General features: G+C 44.3%; 1 protein-coding gene across 3 annotated transcripts in view; it reads right to left on the bottom strand.

Annotated features, from left to right (window-relative positions):
- FUZ (fuzzy planar cell polarity protein) overlaps nucleotides 1-24287 on the bottom strand; it is a 158837-nt gene that overhangs the window by 96256 nt on the left and 38294 nt on the right. For all 3 annotated transcript variants that reach the window (XM_078655249.1, XM_078655247.1, XM_078655248.1), the window contains exons 2-5: nucleotides 13767-13888; nucleotides 12373-12457; nucleotides 10560-10628; nucleotides 7832-7936 (exon numbers count right to left, since the gene is read on the bottom strand). In XM_078655249.1, the coding sequence (XP_078511375.1) occupies nucleotides 7832-7936; nucleotides 10560-10628; nucleotides 12373-12457; nucleotides 13767-13888 (381 nt within the window). The remainder of the gene's footprint in view (nucleotides 1-7831; nucleotides 7937-10559; nucleotides 10629-12372; nucleotides 12458-13766; nucleotides 13889-24287) is intronic.

The following is a 24287-nucleotide window of genomic DNA, read 5'->3' as shown; positions in this document are numbered from 1 at the left end:
GTTTAAGTTCTTTTATAGTGAGCTCAACTTGTTCTTCATTAAATTTAATAAATAGGTCATCTGAGATTTCTTGCCATATTTTAGTCTCCACCTCCTCTCTGGGCGTCCTTACCCCGTACAGTTCCCTTATGTACCCATCCCATGCGGCCTCACTCGCCACACAGTTTAATTCTCCATCTGATGTTCCTGCTACAGCCTTTACTAGTTTCCAAAATTGCCTTAGATTTTTATTTTCTATGGCTTCTAATAGTTCTATCCAGCATTTTTCTTTATATATTCTTTTAGCATTGGTTACCATTAACTTGAATTCTTTTTTCTGTTTAACTAGCTGGTCCTGTCTCTCTTGAGTAAAGTTCTTTTTTTGTCTTCTTTGTACTGCTCGTATCTCCTTTTTCTTATTTTGGCACGCCACAGAGAACCCTTTGCCTCGATTTATTTGTTTTACCCTTGTGGGTCTAACCCATTTTAGTTTTGTCTTTAGACATTGAACCACCTCTTCTAATTTCCCTATAAACCATTCCAATTTTTTATTCTCGCAGTTTTCGGGTGCCTTTTTTAATTGCATGGCCTTCAGTTTTTCCATGTATTCCTCAGTTAGCCGTGTCGTCACCCGTTTGGGGTACTCGACCTCCTGGGTAATCACCGTTTCTCTCTGTAATTCCCTCCCCCCCGATATTATTATGTGTAGGAGTTTGTGATCACTCACTTCTTTTAATTCTAACCTAAAGTCCCTAATCTGGGTGAAATTCCAGGCCTGCAAGAATATATAATCAATTGGGCAGTTCTGTTGCCCTTGGGTGAACGTCTTTCCTGCTGGTGAGTCTGTCTCTATTCTCCCATTTACGCAGGTCATTATAGGGTTTCAGAGCGCTTCGGAACAGGTGCCACAGCCTCAAAAGTGACCTAAAATAACCAGGTTTTTAGCACCTTGCAAAAGGTGGACAAAGAGGTAAACTGTACTGCAATGAGCAACTGAAAGTCCAAGTCCACTGCTGTGAAATGTGAGAGTTATGCACCAAAGTTGTTTTAATTCAGAAGGATTATGATTTACACAAATGAAATTGTATCAATTATATCAAATGGATGAGACAGACCAGCTGCAAGACTGAGTTAGTAAGAATGAGTCTAACACCCAATAAATGAGACTCGAGTCTAGATCCTAACACAATTATTATAACTAATTGTCCTCCTGCAGTGACATTCTGGCCAAAATTCAACATTTCAATCAAAAGAAAGCATTGTGGTGGGTGAGTTTTTTTTGGAGGGGCCCATGCTAATGTAAATCAGCAGATTTGTAAACCACTAGTTATGATTTCAATTTGCTTGTTTCAGTTTGATGATCAGTTTTGGGACCAAGGGAACCAGTAGAAAGACAGCAATTTTTTTCACACCAGTGCATTAAAAATGCATCCATGAAAAGGGGACAAGGATGTGAAGAGTTTTCCCATTCCAAGATGACTTGGCCAATAATGCTGCGATAACTCTCCTTGGCGCATCTCCTTACTCATCTTGTATCACCCGCAACTGGAATGTTAGATTGTGGACGTTCCCTGTGATAAGCCTGAGCGTCATCAAAAGGGTCTTTAATCTTGTCTCTTCTTGTTTATTGTTGTAGTTATTTGTACGAAGATTGAAATAGCCAGTGTCAAGAAAATGTAATTGGTCCCACGAATTCTAGAACCAACAACACAAGGAGCCTTGCAGGGCAGTATTGTTCACTTTAAAAAATAATACATCTTGGACATCCTATTGCTAGAGAAAAGGAGAAAGGGGAGCTAGGCTGAAAGTGGATAACCCCAGGAAATCCTTGTGATTATTTCTTAGTGCACTTACTAAATGGATGTTATGCTTCATCATAAGGTGTGCTCTTCATCAGGCCAGCACTGCAATGCCTTACGGGCCACGCGAGAGGGCTACTTATAAGACAGATCTCTAAGGGATACCATATTATTTTAATATGATGGTTCCCTTGGCAGGGATAAAAACAATGAAAAGGAGGTTATCACAAGGGCTCAATGGACCAAGGTAGCCTAACATATAAACGTGGTTGACATGTTCCATACCTTGTGCTCCAGCTGAATTAATGGCGTTTCTTCATGACCTAATCGATCCCTAACTACACCTAAAGAGGAATGTGCAGTGCAGGGTACTTCCCTGCGTAGGAGAAATACCTCAATATATGATTGCTAAATAAGTGGTCCGTAATTCCGGGCCAGCAGAGGAAGGGTAGGACTCTGGGGCTCTCTGCACAGGACCACTTATTTAGCAGCAGCACCATACTCTCGGTTTTTGCGCTAAGGGTCCCGACAGATTGCTTGCAAAGAGTTGGACAATCATATATCGAGGTATTTCTCCTAAACAAGGAAGCACCTGGAGAAGGCTCGACTGCAGGTTCTGATTTTCTGTATGCATGGGACTTGTTCAAGTAGGAATCTATATGAGCACAGGTCGTCTGGAAGGTTTGTGAAAGCAGATGCAATTGTTTAGGTATGCTGGACCAGTGTTATGTAGTGCCTTGAAAGTGTGTGTGCGGAGCCAGTGGAGCTCCTTCTGGTGTGGTGCGAGTGTGGCGTGGGATGTTGAAAGTGATTCTGGCTGTGGAATTTTGAACAATTTGCAGCCTTCTGGTAATTTTTATGGTGATACAGGTTTAAGAGAGTTCTTCCGGAATCCAGCTTGCTTGTGACCAGGGTGTGCGTGATGGTTTTTTGGGTGTTGATTGAGAGGCATTTGAAAATCTTCCTCAGTATGTTCAAGGTATGCAAGTATGAGGCAGTGAAGGGGTTCACTTGTTTGACAAGTTTGCTGTCAATGACAATCCCAAGGTTTTTGGCATAGGTGGTTGAGTTGAGTGTCTCCCCTAGCTGTGTTGGCTACCAGGTGGAGTCCGACTGTGAAGAGCTCTTCCCAAAGATCACGATTTTAGTGCTGTCTGTGTTCAGCTTCAAGCGAGGCAAAGAAAATAGGAGAATGAGAGGATGAGGTAAGCATGTTTCTCTTCCCCTTATCAATATAACAAATGAAAATGAGCTAGCTACCAAACCAGTACAACGTCATGAATGCCTTTCTCTCATGTAGCCAGACAAACCTTTAGGTTTTTTAAATGAACCTTCCCCCACCAACCTAGTTGATGGCATGCTTCATCATTGGGTTCCCACCCAAGACGCCTAATGCATCTCAGGTGTGCTACAACACCTGATTACAGTGGAGCTGTTATTTTTTGTAAAATCGTGAATTTGTTGGTGAATTAAAACTGCCTCAAGGAGATCCGTCCCTTAGAAAGTTTTAATCGTGGATCCCTTATGTAGGATTAAAAACAGTGATGGTCGACGTGAAATAAGATAATAAAGGCCGCTCACATCCTAGTGTTAGGTCGACATGTTTCAACCAAATATGCATGCTGTTTTTCCAGGAGCAAGTTACTTGGGAGATCCTAGTCAGTGCTCACATGCGAGTAAACGTATGTGTAAATGGTGTTAAGTGTTCAGCTTCAGGCCGTTGTCTTCATCCAGTCTACGATTTTAGTCATGCGGGCATTGATCTTGATCGGAGTAATGGGCATCTATCCCTGAGGGAGAAAATTAGTTGCGTGTCATCGGCATAGAAGAGGATGTTGATTTTGTGAGACAGTATGATGCTGGCTAGAGGGATCATATATGTACTGAAGAGGGTCGGGCTCAGGTAGGATCATTGTGGAACTCCTCAGACGAGGTCACAGGTGTATAAGGTGCACAGTGCCAGACTGCCTGATTGCATCATTCCAGTCAGGAAGGAGCAGATCCATTGGAGTGCATATCCTTGGATTCAGATTTTATGCAGGCATTGGATGAGCATGGGATGGGAGACTGCGTCAAATGCTGCACAGAAGTCCAGAAGGATGAGGCCATGTCTCCTCTATCTAGAGTCATGTGGATGTCAAAACAGAAGAAGGCTGAGCCAGGCTCTTTTGCACTTCAAAAGAGTTCTTTAATTCTGTAAAGATCACTGGTCAGTGGGGCATGGACACATCTCAAGGAGTAGATGGGCTGATCTGAGAATCATGAAGAACAGAGCTGAGAGCTGTGGTAACGCTTTGATAGGCATATATCAATGAGGCTAACATCCAGGAGTTGTCCTCTAGTCAGTCCCATGGCCTGTGTGTGGGGTTATCAAGTTTGAAGTCGCTCCTGCTGTGACAGACTGCTTCCTGGAAAAGGACAGAACACTGAAGTGGGCAATTCAAAGGAGGCAAACCCCACATCACAAACTTGAAAGACTCAGACAATAAATAACACCTGTGTCTAGTAAATGATTATAAAGAGGAGAGCTTCAGCTTCGCAGAATTGTCAAACTGGAGCTGTACATCAGCGTGGAGAAGCTCAGCATGACTTTTGCCTGTTGTGACCAGAACTGGGGACTTAGGTCTGCCAGTCTCCGAGCCTCGTGAGGGCACACTGCCCAAGAAAATCAAGACCACTTGCCCTGGAGCACCAGCGTCTGCCTGCCAAGACCAGATGACAATATTAGGAGGAGGAGAGCGCCTGGAGAGAGTAAGGTCCAGTAGAGACCCCGTTGACGGGATACCTGAAACAGAGGATGAGATTCTGGGTCCATATTGAGGATTGTTGCACTGATCGGGCTGTACGCCCAAGCACTACTGTTCGCGACCCCCATTTCCTGTTGGGAGCCGTGGTGAACATAAGGGGTGTCACCTTAATACAGCGCTATGGCAGGAAATGGAGCATCGCCCATGCTGTGTTGTAACACAAAGGTACCGCCATTTTATGGGTGCTGTCATGACTGCCATTGCAAAGGGAGGGGGCAAGTTGAAGATAAGGGCCATCACCCTGGTAAAGCGCTGTGGTAAGAAGCTGGCCCTTGCCCGTGCAACAAAGTGGTTCGAAGGGGCGATAGCCTGGTCTAAGTTTGTTCACGAATCCCGTAATTCCAGGTAGGGGCTGTAGTGAAGATAGGGGGCCATTGCCATCTGCTGGAATGCACTGTTCGCGACGCACGTTGCCAGAAGAGGGCTGGGTTGAAGAAGAGGGTTGTTGTTGTGGATCTGAGTAGGCGGTTGTGAGCCACAGTAGAAGAGCACAGATTCCATCACCTGCACCTAAGAGCCGCCAGACTCTTGAACACTAACAGCATGTTTGGAGAAGCACCACAGATCCATGTCACCTAGCCGCAGCATCCAGTCTTCTGCTCACCGCCAGGCCACTGATAAATGCACAGGCCTGCCAAACCGCAAGTCCAATAGAGAGCAGGTAAGACTGATTGCTGGGTCATCAAGCCTCTAGGGGGAACAAACTGACTATAAGCGCTACTGCACCTGGACATTTTGACTTTTAGGAAGCCATTGTGGAATTTCTAAATGATCACCTCACTTAAATGAGGAATAACTACAGGACATACCTGGAGAACGCTAGAGTGCCGGCCTAACGGAGACTGTGAGTATTATTTGTTTTTTGCCGTATTTCACTTTGTATTTGTATATAAATACCACAATTCATAATAGCAAGTATTTGGCTGGACATTCATTTACTGAGGTTGCTGAGCGTGTTTTGATTTGTGAGTATGTGTACACCTTGCATCTGCCTCCTCACATCCCACACCTCCCCACAACCCCACCTTTGAGAATCCTTGGACAACTCAACCATCACTACCACTGGGAATGACGTTCTGAATGGGTAGTACTTGGCCCAGCAGACACAAAGTAGTTTTAGCCATGGGGCCTCAGGAGTAAAACGCCCTTACCCTTGTGGTTGGGCCCAGTACCTCTGGCTTGCACAGAGGTCCCCTGCGAGGGGTCTGACAATTAACTATATATGTTAGTCTAACACGTCATGGATGACACTTGGCAGAGCTGCTCATCAGTATGGTATAGCACCAGTCCTGCAGTACAGTGAGCACAGGACCCATGTCTGGGTCTGGATGCCTATCGCACTGTGAGCCTCATACTGAGGAATGCAAGCGATGAGAGGAGTGCTAGAATTAATTTCTGCCAGTGGTAATAATTCAGATCCGCATCACAGTCCATTGCTTTTCTCATATGTAGGGCTGTGCTCCCAAGAGTGGCCCCATCAGGGTCTACATGGGGGTACTTAAACTCCAAGTAAAGAGTCTCCATTCCCACTATAGCTCCATCTGCTTACACTAGTAGTGGGTGCAATTTGCTCTAAAGTTTCCGATTGAGCCAGTCCTGGTTTGGCCTGGGTTATGTTTACACAACTGGACAGTGCGTCAGCCACAAAAAAAGTTCACTAGGCCTCGTCCAGACCAGGCTACCAACTTCCTGCTGCTTTTGGGCGACTCCAGACTGGGAGTGCGTGCAACAACTCCGCTCAGAGAACCTGACCTCTGCGGTCTTCACACAGTTTTGTTTTCAGAGAAACATAAGGCTACCCTCTAAACCCCTTCCGCTGGTGTGTGGTTTAAATTTTTTTATTTTTTTATTTCCCTCCCTCCTTCCCATGGAATTAAAAGATCACTGCTGGGTGCAACTTTAAATAAACAAGTAGAACACCAGCAGTGTCCTTTTTATTAAACGCTCTTTCCTTGAGGGCGTAAAGTTAGTGTTGGTGTTTTTTTTAAATATAGGTACTAAAATCCACAAAAATGTGTTTGCATATCTTGGAACAGTTCTTCGGTGGCATATTTTCATAATTATGTATTAATAAAAGATTTGGGTACAGGTTTGGGTTTGCTGCACATGCTTCATTTACTAATGCAAGATTTTCAAATGTGCTTCTATCTGATTTTTAGAAATGTGCACAGAGACTTTTTGTACAGGTAGGACGTTTCTATTATGTAGAGTATACATTTTTTGAAAATGCTGATAGAGACAATGTGTAGGCGTTCGTTTGGTTAAAAGATTTAAGATGGCAGCCGTTGTGGCGGTGATTGGGGCCCACGGACTTCTTACCAGATCTTTCTACTTCTGAAATTGCACAACCCCTAATATTCTTCCTATGGTCTCCGCGATTCACACGTTTGGACGTTCAGCCTCTTCCCAATGAAAAAGAGAACCTTTCGCAGCATATTTTTCATATACATTTCCAGCAATTTTGTCAATGGTTATGTAATTCCTAGTGATGCTGTCATTATAACAATCAGTATTTTTAAAACCTGAAAATTCCTACCTCATTTTCTACATGTTCTACCATTTGTATCATGGTGCCTATTTGGACGCCCATTTTATGTAAATCTAGGACTTGTAGGTTATCCCCAGAATCAAGGAAAACCGGGCCTACATTTGGCCCATTAGAATGCACCCTTGACACATTCTGATAAAAATTCATGAAGCCAGATATCTAACAGTCGGATCCCTTTAATGTGAATGGAGCATGGCCTAGTGAAAGTCTACTTGCACATGTGGTGATTTTGAATGGTTTATATACATTATAGAAAAGAGGTCGACACCTGTCAAATGAGGGGGAGTTGGAAGGTATGATTTACTTTATCATATTCTGCACCATAGAAGTTTATTTGAAGAGAGCTTTTAACATTTATATTTCCCTTGTTAGGAACGTTCAGTTAGCTGTGAAATTAATAAAATAACTCAAATTAGTGCAAGACAAGTCCTATGAGACTTCTAGAATTCAAAATATGTATACTCCATGATTGTGGAACAATTGAAAATTTTTCAAACTGTGGGTCAGACGCCCACATTATTTAGTTCCGTGAAAAAAACATCTTAGCTGCTAACAAGTTATATTTGGGCTAAAGAATCACAGTGAATCAATAAAAAAATTAGAACACATGCACAAGTGACCTTTTTTGTACCCATCACAGCCCCCTTTGCGCGAGCACGTTACATCCCTTCTAATTTCTGTTGTGGGTTGTTGCTCACCTGCAGAATGGGGCCATCGTAGGGCACCACACAATCCACGCACTGCGTCAGGTCACCACTCTTCTCGGACACCATCAGGAAGCTATCGATCAGCCGGTAGCAGGCCTAGAGAAGTGACCAAACAATGTAAGAGTGGAGCAGAGGACTAGAATGCAAAAAAAGCATCTCAGACCAGAGCAGGCAAGACGTCTTAATGGAACGGCAGAGCAGGCCTGGAAGGGGACAGGAGGTCTGTTTGTAGGGCCGTATCCTACAGAGACCTGAGATACAAGCAAAGAACATGTAAGGAAAGAGTGTGTGGCATGATGAGAAAAGGGTAAACATATACTGAATTGTTGTAATGAGCGCTTTCAGCTGGTAGCACTTTGCTCTGGAACCCAAAATCCTGTGGTTATTTCCATTAGTCATATGCTATAAGTCAGACCATTTCATGCATTTGCTTCAGGTTATTTGTGGTACCACCCTTTGGGTGCTGGTGACGGAACAACTCCGTCACCAGCCATGGATGAGCTGTGCTAATGACGGAGTGGTTCCGTCACGGCCCTGCCGCCACACCTGCGCGGCAGCGATTTCGCGCCTGCGCTGAGCGTTCTATTGAGCGGGCGGGGCCGTGACGGAACCACTCCGTTGCAAGCACAGCGCGCCCGAGGCTCGTGACGAGCATGGCGGCGCCGCGCGGCCCCCCTCCCCCTAGCGCTGCGGCGGAATTACAGCTGCAGCCAAGGGGTTAAACTGATAGGGTTAAATTTGATTATTAGAAGGGGCTATTTAAGTTCATGCAAACTGACAGCTAGAGGAGATCAGGTATTGTTAGATTGCAGTGGAATGGTTTCAAAGAAGGAGAGCTTGTGATCAATGAAATGAGATGTGGGCATGGTGGAGAAATACATTAAAGGTAACTAATGTAAACATGCAAGTGATTTAGAGAAGGCCAAGAAATGAGGCATGCAAACGATGGAGTGTTTGGGGCGAGTCACTAGAAAGAAAGCAAAAAAAAGTAATCAGTTGAACGTTTTAAGTCAAGGTAATTTTTCAAGCACAGTTTTAGGACGATAGAGGAGCCTTTTTGAAGAAACATGCAATCTGAGGATGGAAACTGCTGAAAAAACACCACTATTTGCATGCGAGACGGTGATAAATCAGGAACTTTGAGAAACTGGCAAACAGCCTGTCCGCTACTAGGCTACCTCTAGATCACTGGCATTAAATAATAGAACATCATCTGAGGATTATACAACATTCTGGGGATGGAGACACAGAGAGCAAAAGTCTGAGGGAGTAGACAGCAGTTTACTAGGCATCTTGCGGATTACTGCCACACTCCAGGGAGGGGGTGCTGGAGGCTCATGAGAAGATCACAGAAGCCACATGTGTGCACATGATGGTTGAGGAGTGCAGAAACCTGAAGCAAGAAGGCCCGGGTGGGATTGTAGAAAAGATCAGCATATATAGCAGGAGTCTGATAACAGACCCCAGACTATTGTGCTCAGGAGAGCTAATATCTATCAGCAGCCAGAGGAAGGAGACAAGATATTGGAAAGCAGAGAAGAAGCCAACACAAGACTGAAGATGGGTACAGGGGACACATGGGAGAGCAGGAGGAAAATGCAGCCTATTGTGGTGGAAAGGCACAAGCCTAAAGCGATCAGGGACAGTGGGAAAGATGGAGGATCACAGACATCTTCAATCCCATTTTTAATTGCACCTCAAGGGCAGATCTGCTCTTTTTTTTACCCTGACAGAGACAGAGCGAGAGACACCACTTGTGATTTATTCAGCTATATGTCACACCTATTTCCATCTCCTGTTGTGACACACAATTATCAAATCAGAAGTACCGACTTACAAATTGTAGGAAAAGGCAATACTTGGAGAGGTTTCTGAAGCCCAAAATGGGTCAGACTATTTTCACATTTAATGCTGAGCATATTTACACTCAGAAAAGGCATTTGCCCCACTCTAAAAGCGCTGCTGGAACTGCCAAAATACACTGATGAAGTTGGCCTTTCAAAACCCTATAATAAACGCCTGCTGGAAGAAGGGCGGGACCATAAATAGAACCTTTGCTCAACATAGAAGCAATACAGTGCCTTTAAAAACAGAGATGTATGAAGTCGACTGTAAACTCAAAAAAAAAAAGAAAAGCCTGGTCTCTGGAAACAGCTTGTTTGTCGTAGAGCCCATGTCTAAACTCTTCGATTCTGGGAAGGCGGACACTTAGAGTCTACGTGAGCGAAACCAGACTGGATTCATCCTCAGGATCCAACCTGAAAAGGTGAAGAAACTATAAGGAATAACGAAAAATGAATGAAAAGTTCCTGCTCTAAGTAAACCTCTTATATGAACTCTTGTTTCCCTTATATGAACGGTTTGTGCAACTCACCTTTAGGCATCTCTGTTCCCAGAACTCTCATATGTTTCGCTCCCTGTTTTTCACCCAAATTGCTTCATTTACTTCTCAATGCCTGTTATTCACCAAAGGTTACTATGTCTTCTGGAATAAAACTTGCCATCTCTGGGCATTATTATTTAAATCACTAATTTCTGTGTGTTAGTCCAATTTGTTTAGTTGACAAGAACAGGAAACACATCTCCCAAAATGTTATATATCGTAAAAGGAAATAACAGGCCTGGACAATTGTGTCTGCGAAATGGAGCCATCCACTATCCACTATCATGAGATGGCTCACACTAGACAAAAATGCTAATATATAAATGTAAAATATACCCTTAAATCTTTCTTCAGCCGTTCCACATTTTTAATGTTCACCAGTTCGTCCAAGCCGACCACCAGCACCTGCAAGACGACAAACCAATCACAAGTGATTCATGCCGACAATAGCTATAAACATTAATAATACTGTTGACAATGTCGTTCATCACTAATGCAGCAGGGAGAACAAGCACTGGTAATGTCTAGTTATAACCCACCAGAGTTACACTGACTCAGCAAAGGTCACATGCATCAGGGATAATAATGTCACTTTGGGCATCTATCAGTCAAAATCGCATTTGTATACATTGATTCCTAGCGGAGACAGTGTTGATCCATAATATCTGGGGAAGGAGGGCAGCGTCTTTCAGGCACATGCATCAAAGGAAAAACTGGTCGCAAACGTGCAGAGTTTCAGAATCTGCCCCTTTGCGACTAGTATTTTTGCATTTGGGATGCATCATCCCAAATGCAAAAATCGCAATTTAAGGAATCTCTAAATTGCGATTCCTTAAATTGCGATTGCATTTAAGGAATCCCAAATTGAGATTCCTTAAATGCAATGCATTAAAGTTAAAAAAAATAGTGATTTCGCTAATAGGAGTAGCAAATTACCATGAAGTTGAACAAAAACTTTGAAAAATGCACTTTTGTGCATTTGTCAAAGTTTCATGTTGCGCACACACATGCCCTTAGGGCACGTGTGTGTGCAACATATGTGCACAGATCAATTTCAGGGGGGTGCAACAGGGTGTCATTTTGACACCCTTGTACCCTTGAAATTGCTCATGCAATCTCCAATTCTTTCCTATGGCCTGGAGGTCCATAGGAATGAATGGGACAGCATTCCTTAATTGCGACTAGCAATTTGCGAATAGCAATTACGGAATATGTATGAATCGCTATTTTTATAGCGATTCCTACATGCATAGGCTTTTGCGATTCCTAAATAGCGATTCCTTAAAAATCACTATTTAGAAATCGCAATTCCTTCTGTTGATGCATGTGGCAGTTTATCATTTAAAATTAGGTAGATGGAATTGAATTTAAGTAAGCGGTTTCATCTACAGTCATTTGATTGACAGGCAGTGTACCCGTGTTAAAGAGATTGTTATCTGTCGAAGGAAGAGATGAATAAACAGCCCTCGTAACTACTGAGGTGTATAAAGGTAATAAAGAGATAGAGGTGAGAAGGACTACTGCTGTAGACTATTTTGGCTCAGACAACGTTTGACCAATTGACATCGATTACTCCTGTCAAAGAAGGATTGGGAGATTTTGACTCCCTTTAAAGAAGATACATAAAATGTCAGACCTCTGTGAAACAACTGTGAAGCAAAGAAATTACAGCTGTCATTGGATATGCAAATGTCCAAGAGAAGGTAGATTAGTGCAGATCATCTTCAGAATCTACATCACATCTTTGGGGGCATTGGAAAACCTACAAGGAAGGATCTTAAGAAAGTGGATGAAGCTGTAAGCATTTTGTTTATAAAATACATTGGCAGCACCTGATTCCATAAAAACAGCTGCTAAACACAAATGGCCTAAAATGTTAGCAGGGAGGATCTGCCTTCCTTCAACAACACCCCCTTCAGCAAGTGGAGTTCTACTGCCCACAGCCAAAGTCTGAGAGACAAAGCCTCGTGAAACAGCCACAGTCACATTCCAGCATCTTCAATGCTGCAGCAACCACACATGCTGGAGAAACTATTCACTGTCCTCAACTGCAAATCACAAAAGCCTTGGCATCCAACCAGATGAAAGATGCAACTCACCTTTGTTGTTGGAAGTCAATAGAATACTTCACAGATCAAAGAGCACTTACCATTGCGTGGAAGACATTGTCCAGCAGTCGATTCAGGTACAGATCATTGGAGTCTACCTCTGATGACATCACAATCAGGTTGATGCTGCAAAGATCAAAGGGAAAACACAGCATAGGTCTTTTACAATAGAGGCTGTAGTGGGATGAATGGCTTGGATGCTCCAAGTCTGTCCCTGTCCACGTCTTGCTCGGGAGTGGTCAGTCCGTGCAAAAGAAACCGCTTTCATGCTTGGTGGCATGGGGAACTTTACAGAGGGAAGAGGGAGGTTCACTGAAGCCCCCAGGCTCATGGCTGGACCCGTGGAAGCCTCACCTGCCGTGCTCCCAGACTCCCGCTACTTGGAGGCTCTTACTTTTAAGAGGTCATTACTTAAACCTAATCATGGAGCTTCATTTCGGCTATTCTTAATGTAAATCTTTAGCATGCTTTAACAAAGTAAACTCTACTTATTTAAATAATATATCCCTTTTGGATTGCCATGTATTCAGTGAAATTCTTCTGAAAGAGAACATGCCAGAGGGCACAAAAGTAGTGGGGCAGAGCAGTGCAGGAGGGTAAGCATTGTGTGAGACGAGCAGCATCTGAGCTACATCTGAGGCAGAGGGCAACCCCAGTGCAGTAAGGTAAGCAGTGCGCAAACAGGGATCAGCACACGTGGAGGCGCATATGGGAACACGCCAGGAGGAATCAATGGAGGACTGAAAGCAGTGCAGGATCAGCACATGCTGAACGGTGGAGGGGGTCACTCTGGTGCATGGAGGTAAGCAATATCAAAGAGGAGCAGCACATGAGGGAGCTGTGCAGGCAGAGCAGTCTGGCAGCGACCCCTAAAGGAGGAAGCAGCCAGGAGGGGCAGTGCTGGAAGGAGCCAAGGAAGGAGTACTGCAGGAGCAAGAAGTCATTAATTGAGCAGTACAGGATGGCGCTCTCTAGAAGACCACAGTGCTCTATGGCCACCAGCCAGAGGTACTAGTACAGTGCTTGAGAGCCACAGCCCCAGAAGGGAGAAGGTCTGGAGTAGAGCAGCATAGGGGGGGAAAAGTACCGGAGGGAGAAGCGCACATGGTAGCAGGGTAAGAGGGCAGCCCAGGATGGAGGTCCCTGGAATGGCCAGGAGGGAGCAGTGCTGAACAGTACTACCCAGAATGCAGCACTCTAAAGAAGGCCAGCACAAAAGGGAGTACTGTAAAAAGAGCAACTTAGGGCAGAGCCTAAGAGCACAGAGCTGGAAAGGAGAAGCATAGAAGGGGGCAGCATGGGAGAGAGAGCAGTGCAGGAGAGAGAGTGGACCATGATGAACAGGGCAGTGCTTGAAGACAACTAGCTGAGGAGGAAGCAGGGTGGGGTGGACACTAGGCTAGCACTGAACAGCAGTACCCGCTCACACACTCACCTGTCGTGGAAAGACTTCCATACCACCCTGGTGTTCTCGGTGCTGGTGGCCGTCAGCAGGACCTCCTGGTTATTACCGAACATGTGCACGCCATTTAAGGCACCGATGACCGAGAAGGGGAGCTGTGGACCAAGAGCAGATTGTTATGAACACAGCTCCACAAGTCACATAGAACTGAGAAGAATTAGAAGCAGAGCATCACCAATGTCAAGCCACAGACAGTGCATGGCATCAACAATGGCATTAAACAGAGACAGTTAAGGCAAACAAAAAAAACAACAAAAAAAAGTAGCACCATGCAGGAGCATCATGGCACAGAAGGGATCAGGGCATAAGAAATTGTGGGATATCAGTGGCGGTATGCCACAAAGTGGACGGAGAGCACTGGAATGGCACAAAGGGAACCACAGCACTACCATGGAATAAAGACCCACAGAATCACCATGGCTTTTGAGGGCTGACAGCTTTGACACCGAGGGGAGGGAGGGGAAATAGTGTATCAGAAGCAAATGGCATGGCACAATGGCTGTTCAAGGAATCCAGAGGTGACCCGGATATTACCCACTGCACATCAGCAGTGGCATGGTGCAGAGTTAGTTCGCAACCTCCGCATGGCATACAGTAGGTAATCAGAGTGCATTAGCAGGATTGGCCATGGCTAGAGTCCAGTGTATCAGTGGCTGATATCAGCAGCAACAGAGAGCTCAGAGTACAACCAGCAGATGCATTAGAGGGAGAACGGTACAGAAGGATGGTGCGGGAGGGGGTAATGCAGCAGCATTACACAAAAGAGACCCAATAAATCAAAATTGTCACAGATGATGCCAATGGATGTCCCCATCAGGCAAAACAGAAGGTACTATCAAGCCATTATGCAGATTCCCCTTGCATTTATTTGTTGAGTATCCCTTATTGGTAATTAAACTGCACCCAAGAGTAGCGTACACGCCTATTTCTATTCCTTATTATTCCCCTACGCGGAACTCACAGTTCAGGTCCTACTTGGCCTTTGCACCACTGAGAGCCGCTAATGTAAAATCTTGTATTTCAAAACGAAAGGTAAAATCAAACATCTTCTTCCATTATCAGCCTATAAATTACTGCTGGAAATGCAGATTTTTCCCCCATTTTGGATATCGTTCATCTGTGTATGTGGGCTTGCCCAAATATTTAACACTTACATTACAGTCCATTCAGAATGCCTGTGTTTGTCTTCTTTTTAGGTCTCACCTACACGCAGCTTTTAGCTCTCCGTTGTCAAAAGACTTCTTGTGGACCATACCAGAAAATTACAGTGGGTTTGGAGCCATCCCATTGCTTACCATGGGTTGGATACTTGTCCCTCCTATTTGCTAGGACCTCATTCTATAGTTTTCCTTCCTCTTCTTGTATTTGTCCCTCCCCTTAAGCATAGCTTCTTTATCATTGATTTGATAGCACGACTTCCACTGCTCGCATTCAGGAACTAATTTTTCATTTTCTTTGAGCACGTCATTAGAGTACATATGTTTCTTGCTCAGTGCCCCGTGTGCTGCTTCCCCTCCCGCAAAACCCCACCCGCCAACCTCCTCCTGTGCACTCCGTGTTGCTCCTTTTTGGCCACACCTCCAACTCGTTCATTCTTTTGCCTTCTGGTTTTTTTTTTCTCCATCCCACATCCCCTCCACCTCAAGCTCCTCCATTGCTTCCCCTGCCCATTTTCCTTTGCTTCCACTTGTCCCTCTCCACAATTCTGTCTCCTCCCATTGGTTACTCTGTTGCTCATCACCCCTCCTGATACTAATTTTTTTTGTTAATTTTTTTCAGGGGGCAGACAGCTTCCACTTGCAGCCAGACTGCTCCATTAAAAACAATAGCTTTTACCCAATTCATGTTTTACTTGCGGCTCTAAGTGGTATCTGAATCTTGAAATAAAAGAATGAATAAAATATCGCCCACGTCTTTCAGATTGTGCACGCATGAGTAGTCATGCATGCATGCACATACAGAATGAGGCACTTTTTATGTTTTGTTTTTAAATGCTATTCTTATTTGGCACCCTGCGAATCCTCCTTGATCTCATCCTATGTTCCTTGTGATTCTCTATGCTCTGCTTCGTTATGACTGATGTCTAAATCGAGTCCTCCTTGTGCCTCATTCTGATTTCATTCTTTTGAGCTACTAACTCCTTGGTAATGGAGTCACCTTTGTTTTGCAGTACGATCTTCCTCTTTGTTGCTTTAAATTCAAAGCACTATTGAAACATCTCTTGCTAACGACCGGCTATCAGTTGTAGCATGGCTGTTCCAATCGTTTTTTATTAACTTACTCTACTGCTCGCTGCATTTTTAGGTGATTTAGAGAAAACATTTTAATAACAAGTAAAAAAATAAAATACATACATGTGGTGGGCAAACTATTTAGGACTGAACTGAACTTTTTTCTTACAGATACATTAATAACATTATAGCACTGATGGTGATACTTCTATTTAAACACATTACACATGAGGCAAATCCGCTGGCAGGAGAGTTATTAACATATTTACATCAAAGGGACAAAAGTCAGGTGGGAAATAAAGTCAGGAGTTAGAATGTTCAAAAGGAAAAATATGGTCTTGGAGTATTCCTCTGAAATTGTCAATGGGCTGAGTGTCTCAAACATGGTGTGGTGGGGCATCCACAGTATTAGTCCAAAAAGCCGGAAGAATCAGATCTTTCAGGGAACTCATCCAGACCTCTGAATGGAGCAAACTGGCCAACCAAAACCGTTTTTTCGCCCATTGGGGAAGCGAAGGTGTGTCGGAGCCTGGTCAGGTTCAGGCGCTAGGGCGAGTAGCTTGAATGTGGCCTGGTCTTAGCAGAAAGCCACCGACTAGTTGTCTGCACAACGTGGGTGTGTTGGTGGTAGGTTAAAAAAGCTTCTTGTGGTAAAAGGTATATTTTTAAATGTATGTTTGGGATGTCTCATCAGCAAGCTATTACGGAAGCCCAATTTGTTAAAGACTACGTCGTTTCTCGAGCTGTCCATTTCCAAAGGGAGATGCTGATGGATTTTTCATATGTTAAACAAGAGGGAGTGGTGGAGGCAGTGAAGGATTCATACTGTACATAAAATGTACCCTTCATATCTGGCGTAGTGGGAGGATGTCAAGAGGAAAAGAGATGGGAAGGGTATGGAGAGTTCAATACTTGGATTAAGGAAGTACATTTATTCATTGATTTGAGGTCTTCTATAGAGCGGACCACATCACAGACAACAAAGCACTTTACCCAGGCAAGATCACATCAATACACAATATAGAGATATGTACAGAGTACAAACTGCAGACTAGATTCACTTATGAGAACAGTCTGTGAGATATAGTCAAGTGATAACAATACTATGACTTAGATCAGAAAGCAACCGTTTCCAGGAGGAAAAGGTGCTGACACTTGGAGAGAACCTTTTTTTATAGGTTTTGAGAACTTTAGCATGAGAGATCAAAACACATCCAATGTCCGATGGCTGTGATGCATTTGGAAACTTTGGATTGCAGCTACAGCATGATAGTCGGGAATCCAGACACTATTTCAGTGTCTCCAGCATGATGATGATGAAACGACAAAGAAAAATAGAAATTCCCCAGAATATGTAGTGTACAGGAGAACTGTAGCGGTCCAAGGACAGGTTCCTGAGGTACACTGACTGCTTTGGGAGACAGAGAAAATGAGAGGACACCAGCAGAGAGAAAAATAATGATTAGTAGAAAGAAAGCAATTCTATAGCTTTTCCAAAGCTATCCGGGGGAGCAGGAAAGATCATCAACAGCACTGCAGAGTGGTTCATACAGAAGGATGTGGTGAGTGGAAGGGATAATGTTGGAGACACCCGTAAATGACAGAAGGCAAATTGCAACAGACAGTGGGATAGCACTGAAGGAAGGTAGTTGGTATACTGGATGGTAAGTGGAACAAGAGGAGAGGGGGAATTCAGTTTTTTTAAAACAAAGGCAGGATAAATGCAACTCTGAAACAGGCAGGAAGGAGAGGTTGAAGAGTGAGGTCAGAAGTTAGGTGCTAGACAAAGGGGCTTAACTAAGTGGCTGGGCAATAGCTCTCAGGAGGTGCGTGAAGGTTTGGCAGGGGAGAGAAAAGGGATTATTTTCACTAGGAAAATGTGGGTAAAAGAGTCAACACAGGTAGAGTATATGGCAGCAGAGGGAGGAACCGAGCCGGATGGAGGAGCTAGGGCCTTGTCTAGTGTGCAAGGCTGTTTCTTGTAGTTGAGATCCTTAGTGGTGAGGTAGGAAGCAAAAGCATTAACAGTGAGTAGGGAATCGAGCAGGAAGGAGAGAGCTGATGGTGAGACATACCCTCCCAGGCAGAGATTAGCGTGAGAAGAGAAGGTCTGTGCAATACCTTGATTTGGCTTCATCAAAAACACAGGTACTGCGAGCCTCTTTGAGAATAGTTTTTGAATTTGCCACTTGGATATTTTGCTTGGGGATGCATAGAGTATTAAATATAGTGGTGGGTGGCAACATTTAGACAGATATGTGAATAAGAGAGTAGTCCGAACAGGAAGGAATGACATTAGATGCAATGTGAATTAATGAGATAACTAGTGGTTTCGAATGTGTGTGACATGAGAGTGAAAGTTGGAGAGCAAGTGATCACAAGAAAACTGAAATGTGGGAAGTTGTGGAATTTCTTAACATAAAGTTTAAAGTTGAAATACTATGATGGGGTCCCAGTTGGAGCTACGTAAAGGATGGAGCCAAGATCAAAGAAAGAGGTCCATGTTGCCAAAAGGGCAGTAGGAGTTTATAATGTAGAGTCAGAGAGGGGGAATGATGGATGATGATAAAGTGCTCCACGTAAGGTAAGCAGCTTTCAGAGAGTGGGCACAGTATGAAGATCATATATTTGTTTTGGAGTATCCCACTCATTAATTTAAAACATCCTTCTCAGTTTCGGAGACAGAATAGACCCAGTCTAAGCATATCACACCATGGGTGGGATGCCTGTGTCACAGCCATATTATACATGAAGAAGCACAGTGTATATTGCTGGTTTGTCAAAGACATCAGCAAACCAACGATACACAGCAAGAACCTTGGACAAGCTGGCCAAAGCACTGGGTTGTTCTTTTTCAGCAAGGGCAAGTGCTTCTTCTTCAATGAGATCAGAGAAGGAAAGCAATATTTTAAAGAGGAGAAAGAGCTCCATGAAATAGAGTGCTTAGACCTATTTATGCATGGCGTAGGTTGTTTCTTCATCTGTGGATCAAACTATCTTTGAATAATCTGGTGTAGCAATAATACTTAAAGAGACAGTTTGCTTAAGCTTCCCAAAGGTGACATTCAAAGATCGTTTTAGAACATTTGCAGGGTCATATGATTTCCAGTCTGCACCATATCTGCCAGTTAATTCACCTTTTGCCTTTTCAGACCAAGTTCTATGTTTGTACATACCGGGAGCTGCAAAATTCACGAAGGCAGGAACCGGAACCAACTTTCCAGTATTAGGGAGCATAATTATCTTTTGAGGATGCACATAAACCTGACATAGCAGGATCTCCAGGCAACATGAGTAGGAGAGTAGGGTCTGCTTCTTATAGTTCCTTCCACTTTTTGCGGATGTTTCACTGTTTTTGACTCAGTCTGGCTGGGATTCCGCTATCCAGTACCCCAGCCTAGCGGCTTTCTCTCTAAATTGTTGCATGTACTTTAGGTACACTCCAGATTGGATTCTGGGGTACCCTTATAAGTCCATAGTAAATGGTATACTATGTACCTAGGGCATAGGTACCCCAGAGACCTCCCAGGGGCTGCAACATGTATTGTGCCACCCCTGAGAGACCACTCAAACTGACACCACAGGCCTGCTACTGCAGGCTGTGTAAGGTGGTGCATGCACCCCTTACTTGGATATAGGTCTACTATATCTACCTTATATCACTGCACATATAAACCTATCGGTCACCCCTATGGCAGGCCTTATCAATCCTGAAGGCAGGGTGCTGGGTTTTATGTGAGAGGGTGCCCATGCATGAACACAGCCCCTCTGCAGCCTTCAGAACCTATTCTCTGGGGTTGTTCAGTGATGCAGCCAACCATATACTCTTAAGTGCAATATAACCTCGCGGTAAATGCTAACTTTAAAACGGCTGCTTAAAACATGTCGAGTTTGGTGTCAAACATCTTGGAATCATACCTCCCCGCCAGTAACAGGCGGGCGGGGTATGATTCCACTCTCTTAGAGGGAGAAATATGACAACACCAGTACACCCGGTACCAGCTTTCTCGACCCTGGCATCACAAGACGGATGCTGCCAGCCACAGACACAAGTCTGCCCTCCTGCTGCTGGACGAAACTCCAGTAAGGGAAAGCTGTCACAGGGAGGTGTAACCACCTCCCAGACAGGCTGGGTGGGTGCACTCTCAGAGTGCTTTGATGTCTGCACTGGGGGCACATTTGGTGTCCCTGTGCATAGCCCAGCTTAAACCGGCTGCGGGAGCCATTTGCTCCTGCTCTGGCGCGAAACTGGACAAAGGACATGGGTGTAGCCACCCCTCTGTCCTTACCCTCCCATAGGTGGGTCCCCAGAGTTTGTCCCATCCCTTCCTTGGGTATAAAGTAGGAACCCCTGACTACAGGACTTTAGATTTTACCTGGACTAAACTCTGCTACAGAAACCAGGTAATTGGACGATCTGCACAACGCTGGACGGCTGAAAAATCTCCCTTGGAGTAAAGGAGTTACTTCCCTGCTGAGCAGGCACTGAAAAGCATCTGACCGGTTCGCATCTCTGAAACTCCTGAGGACTCAGAAGACTTCTGCAACACAGGAGGTGGGTTCCTGTGGTCTCTGAGGTTGATCTGCGCTCTCAGCTATTCTGAGGCCTGTGTCCCTCGTGGGGACCGTGCAACCCGAACCCCTGGGCACTGTGTACTTTTGCAGCAGCATATGCTTTCCGGCGACCTGAGGTTGTGCTTTGGGCTACTTGCAATACTGAACCCAAGCCGTGTTTCCACCGAAGATTTCCGGCCTACACTCCACGAGTGTTCAGTGGGCTGGTATTTTGTGATTCCTCTCGAGGTCCCTTCGCGATCCATGGTCCGTTGGCCTGTGGGTCCCTGTGAAGGTAACTTTAACTTTCCGTGGGCTTAACTAGTTGCTCCAGACGTGCCCGGACTCTCCATTGCTTGGAGAGTCCCCAGGACCTTGCTGGTCCTCACCGGAACTGATTTCCTCTGACAGCGTGCGTTGCAGTTGCCAAGGCTTGTTGGTGTTCCATCCAAACACTGACCCCCCCCAGCAGCCGACATCCTTCGTAGGGCAGCTCACCTCTGGACTTTGGTTGTCCTCGACATCTCCTGGTCCACGTGGCTGCAGAGTCAAGCATCGTGTCAACTCCCCTGAAGCACCCGACATGGGTGGTCATTCGTCTACCGAGCACCTGGTCACTCTGAAGTGACCCAGACTCTGTCCCATCTGCTTTCAGGTTCTTCTCATCTCCAATCCAGGCTTGGATCACACCGGAAACTTTTCCTCTTCACTGTAGTAACACTTTTCAGCATCACGCCATTGAAATCGACGAAGATTCCCGACATCACTTGACACCTATGCACCCGGCTTCCCTGGGTTAGGTAACACGAGAACTCTGATGCTCACAAGGGTGCTGGCCTTAAAACCTTCTATGTTTGAAAGGGTTTGCTCAAAGTCCTCTCCGAAGTGTCCTTAATCTTTAAAATTCCAACCGCGACTTTCCCATAGAGTTGTACGGAGCTCGCACCTGTGTTCTCACACTGCACCAGTCCACTTTGGGTCCCCTGTGTCACTACCTTGGGTGGTTCCTTGGGGTCCCAGTGATTCTACGTGCTCTAGGCACTGTGTCAAGTCAAGTCGTGGTTGTTATACCACTTTCTTAGTATATAGCCCGCTGTGTATTGTGCGATTTACTGTAGTTCTAGTAATTTTATATTGTGTGCTTTGTTCTCTAATCTCATAAAGAGGTTAGTAGAGAGTGTTTAGTAATAAATACATACATTTTATATATTCCTTGTGTGGTTCTTCTTTCATTTGGTCACCCAGCAGGTTCTGATCTGGTAAAGCAAGCTGCTTTACATTACTTCGAGACTTAGCCTGAAGGCTGCTCTCCATAGCTACCACTAGGATAGCTTTCAATAACGGTTGTCTTTAACTTAATCATCAATAAGGGTTGTTTGGACTGGTACAAGGTGCCCACTTTAATTAGTGGTCCGCATATACCAGGCCAACTTCTCACAACATGTTGGTCCACCTATTCACAAATGTCCATGTTCCCACATTTATATTTTCTGGGTGCAGGAACACCAACATGGTTTTATCAGCCTGGAAAAGGCAATCTGTAAAATAAAGGGAGGATTAGGCAGGGGCTGCGGGCACAAGCAAAGCTTGCCCCCTGCCTGACCCACTCCTGCGGCCCTTAGGCAGCATAGACTACTCGGCTCTGCCAGCCCACAGTTTCCCCTGCTCGCTGACAGTCTTCAGACCCCTGGGACTCACTACGCCTCTTGCTTTCACTTAACCACCTGCTCTGGAACTTAACTGTCCCGGAATGAGGAATCTCCATGCAAAAAAGAACCTTGTAATTCTTGGTCCACATCTTATTCCCTGCCAGGGACACAGACATGTACAATTACCGGTCAGAATCAGTTATTCCAGGCCCGGTAATTTTAGTAATCATGCAACTCATAATAGGGAACAAGGCTGCAAAACCTACGTTACTGGTACTTATCTATTGCTCAGGATATGAGGATGCTCAGGGTTTGTTACCCTGATTTCTGAAAAAATCATTTGGAGCTCTTCAAAATAGTGAGATGATTCAACAGTTATAAAGGCCGTAACCTGTTACAGACCGACAGGTACTACTGACACTTTTCTCCACCAGTAGTTGAGGAAGCTCATGTATGCTACTGGATTCTGCCTATAGTCTTCGTCTGGGTGGTTTTAATGTCTGATGGTACTGCTTTTCAGACTCTGATACGCTTGCCTTTAATACAATAGTTTTAACAATTGAACACAAGGTTAATTCCTCTGTCCATCACATATTATGTGTATTGTTTGGATTTGATCCTTTGTATGGCAGAAAGTAGTCACTTTATCCAAGTCCTTCCAGTTCCGTGGACAGATCAGTTTGTGCAACACTTCCTGACTAGGTGACCACTTCTATGAGTTTCCAAAACCAATAAGGGCATCTCTCAAAAAGGTTTTTGGTTAAAGCGTAAAATAACCGGCAACATTGTATGATGTACTACAAAGTAGTCCTAGGAACCTTGATATTTCACTTGATTGTGTTGATCAGTTATATTGGAAAACGAAGTGACATTTGGGCACCGGTTTGCTCAAGGAGGAACCAGCTTATTAGTGATAGCAGCAGAGAAAATGTTATGTGGGCACCATGAGTGTCTTTGAAGGTCCTCTAAGAGTGAAACTGCCCAGGATAACTAGAAGATTGCTTGCAGCAGCTATTTGAAGATAATTTTTTATAGCAAAAACAAAAAGAATTATCTACTTAAGTGGACTCTAATCACAATACATAAATAAATTACGATAACTGTTTGAAGCAGTTCAGTATATATTTTTAACTCCGCTCATAACTAAAGAGAAAACCATTGCTTCTTTGGATTGCACTAAGTTGTACAATTCTTTCTGTCTGTCCAACTTGCACTTTTAGTTGAAACGTCCTACTCAGGATGCTGCTAACTGGAGTTCTCAATCTCTCAGTTCAGTGTTCAGGAAGTTCCCAATAAGGATTGCATGAACAGGTTACAATTTCTAAAACCAGCAGGCAAGTCGACAGCTTAATGGTTCCCACTAAGAAACGCATGCATAACTGTAAGTCTTGAAACTTCAGCCATTGCCCATCTTCTCTTAAAGCAGGCCAGTATGACTCATTTACAAAACACATTGGGTCTATCAGTTTTGAACACTTGCCACTCAAATGCTGGGTAGAGAAGATACTTGAAACCAGCCACAGAGGAATATGAGCAATATCAAATCCAGAATACACATCTGTCCGGTTTCAACCGTAACATGGCATTGACACATCACTCGTGAATGTTTAGGATGTCTTACATGGCACAAACTAAGGAGAACTTTCTGTACTAATTATTTTGGACCCCTCCTCATCATTTGGAATGTGCATCGCCCATGTAAGATTATTAGTGGCAGCATCTGTTCGGGCTGTTTGTTAGACCACATCTTTTCTTTGTAGGAGGAAGAAATCAGCAAGTCAAACTCTCCTCTATTATCTCATCATCCTTGTACATTACTCATGGAGTAACATAGGGTTCAGCATTATTACCAGCTATATTCAATATCTATATTTGACCCCTGTTAGAATAGTCAAGAGCTGAAGGCTTGAACGTTATACGCCGATAATACAAAAAGTGTTCTTCATGTTAACCGACCAACTAATGATTTGTGGCCATTGCATCAAGTTTATGAAAAAACGCTGAACTTGTTGACGGGGCTGAAACTAAATGTGGATAGAACTGAGGTAGGTTATCCAACT

Source organism: Lissotriton helveticus, chromosome 7 (assembly GCF_964261635.1).
Source record: "Lissotriton helveticus chromosome 7, aLisHel1.1, whole genome shotgun sequence".
Taxonomy (NCBI): Eukaryota; Metazoa; Chordata; class Amphibia; order Caudata; family Salamandridae; genus Lissotriton; species Lissotriton helveticus.
This window is presented reverse-complemented; position numbering and strand designations above follow the sequence as displayed.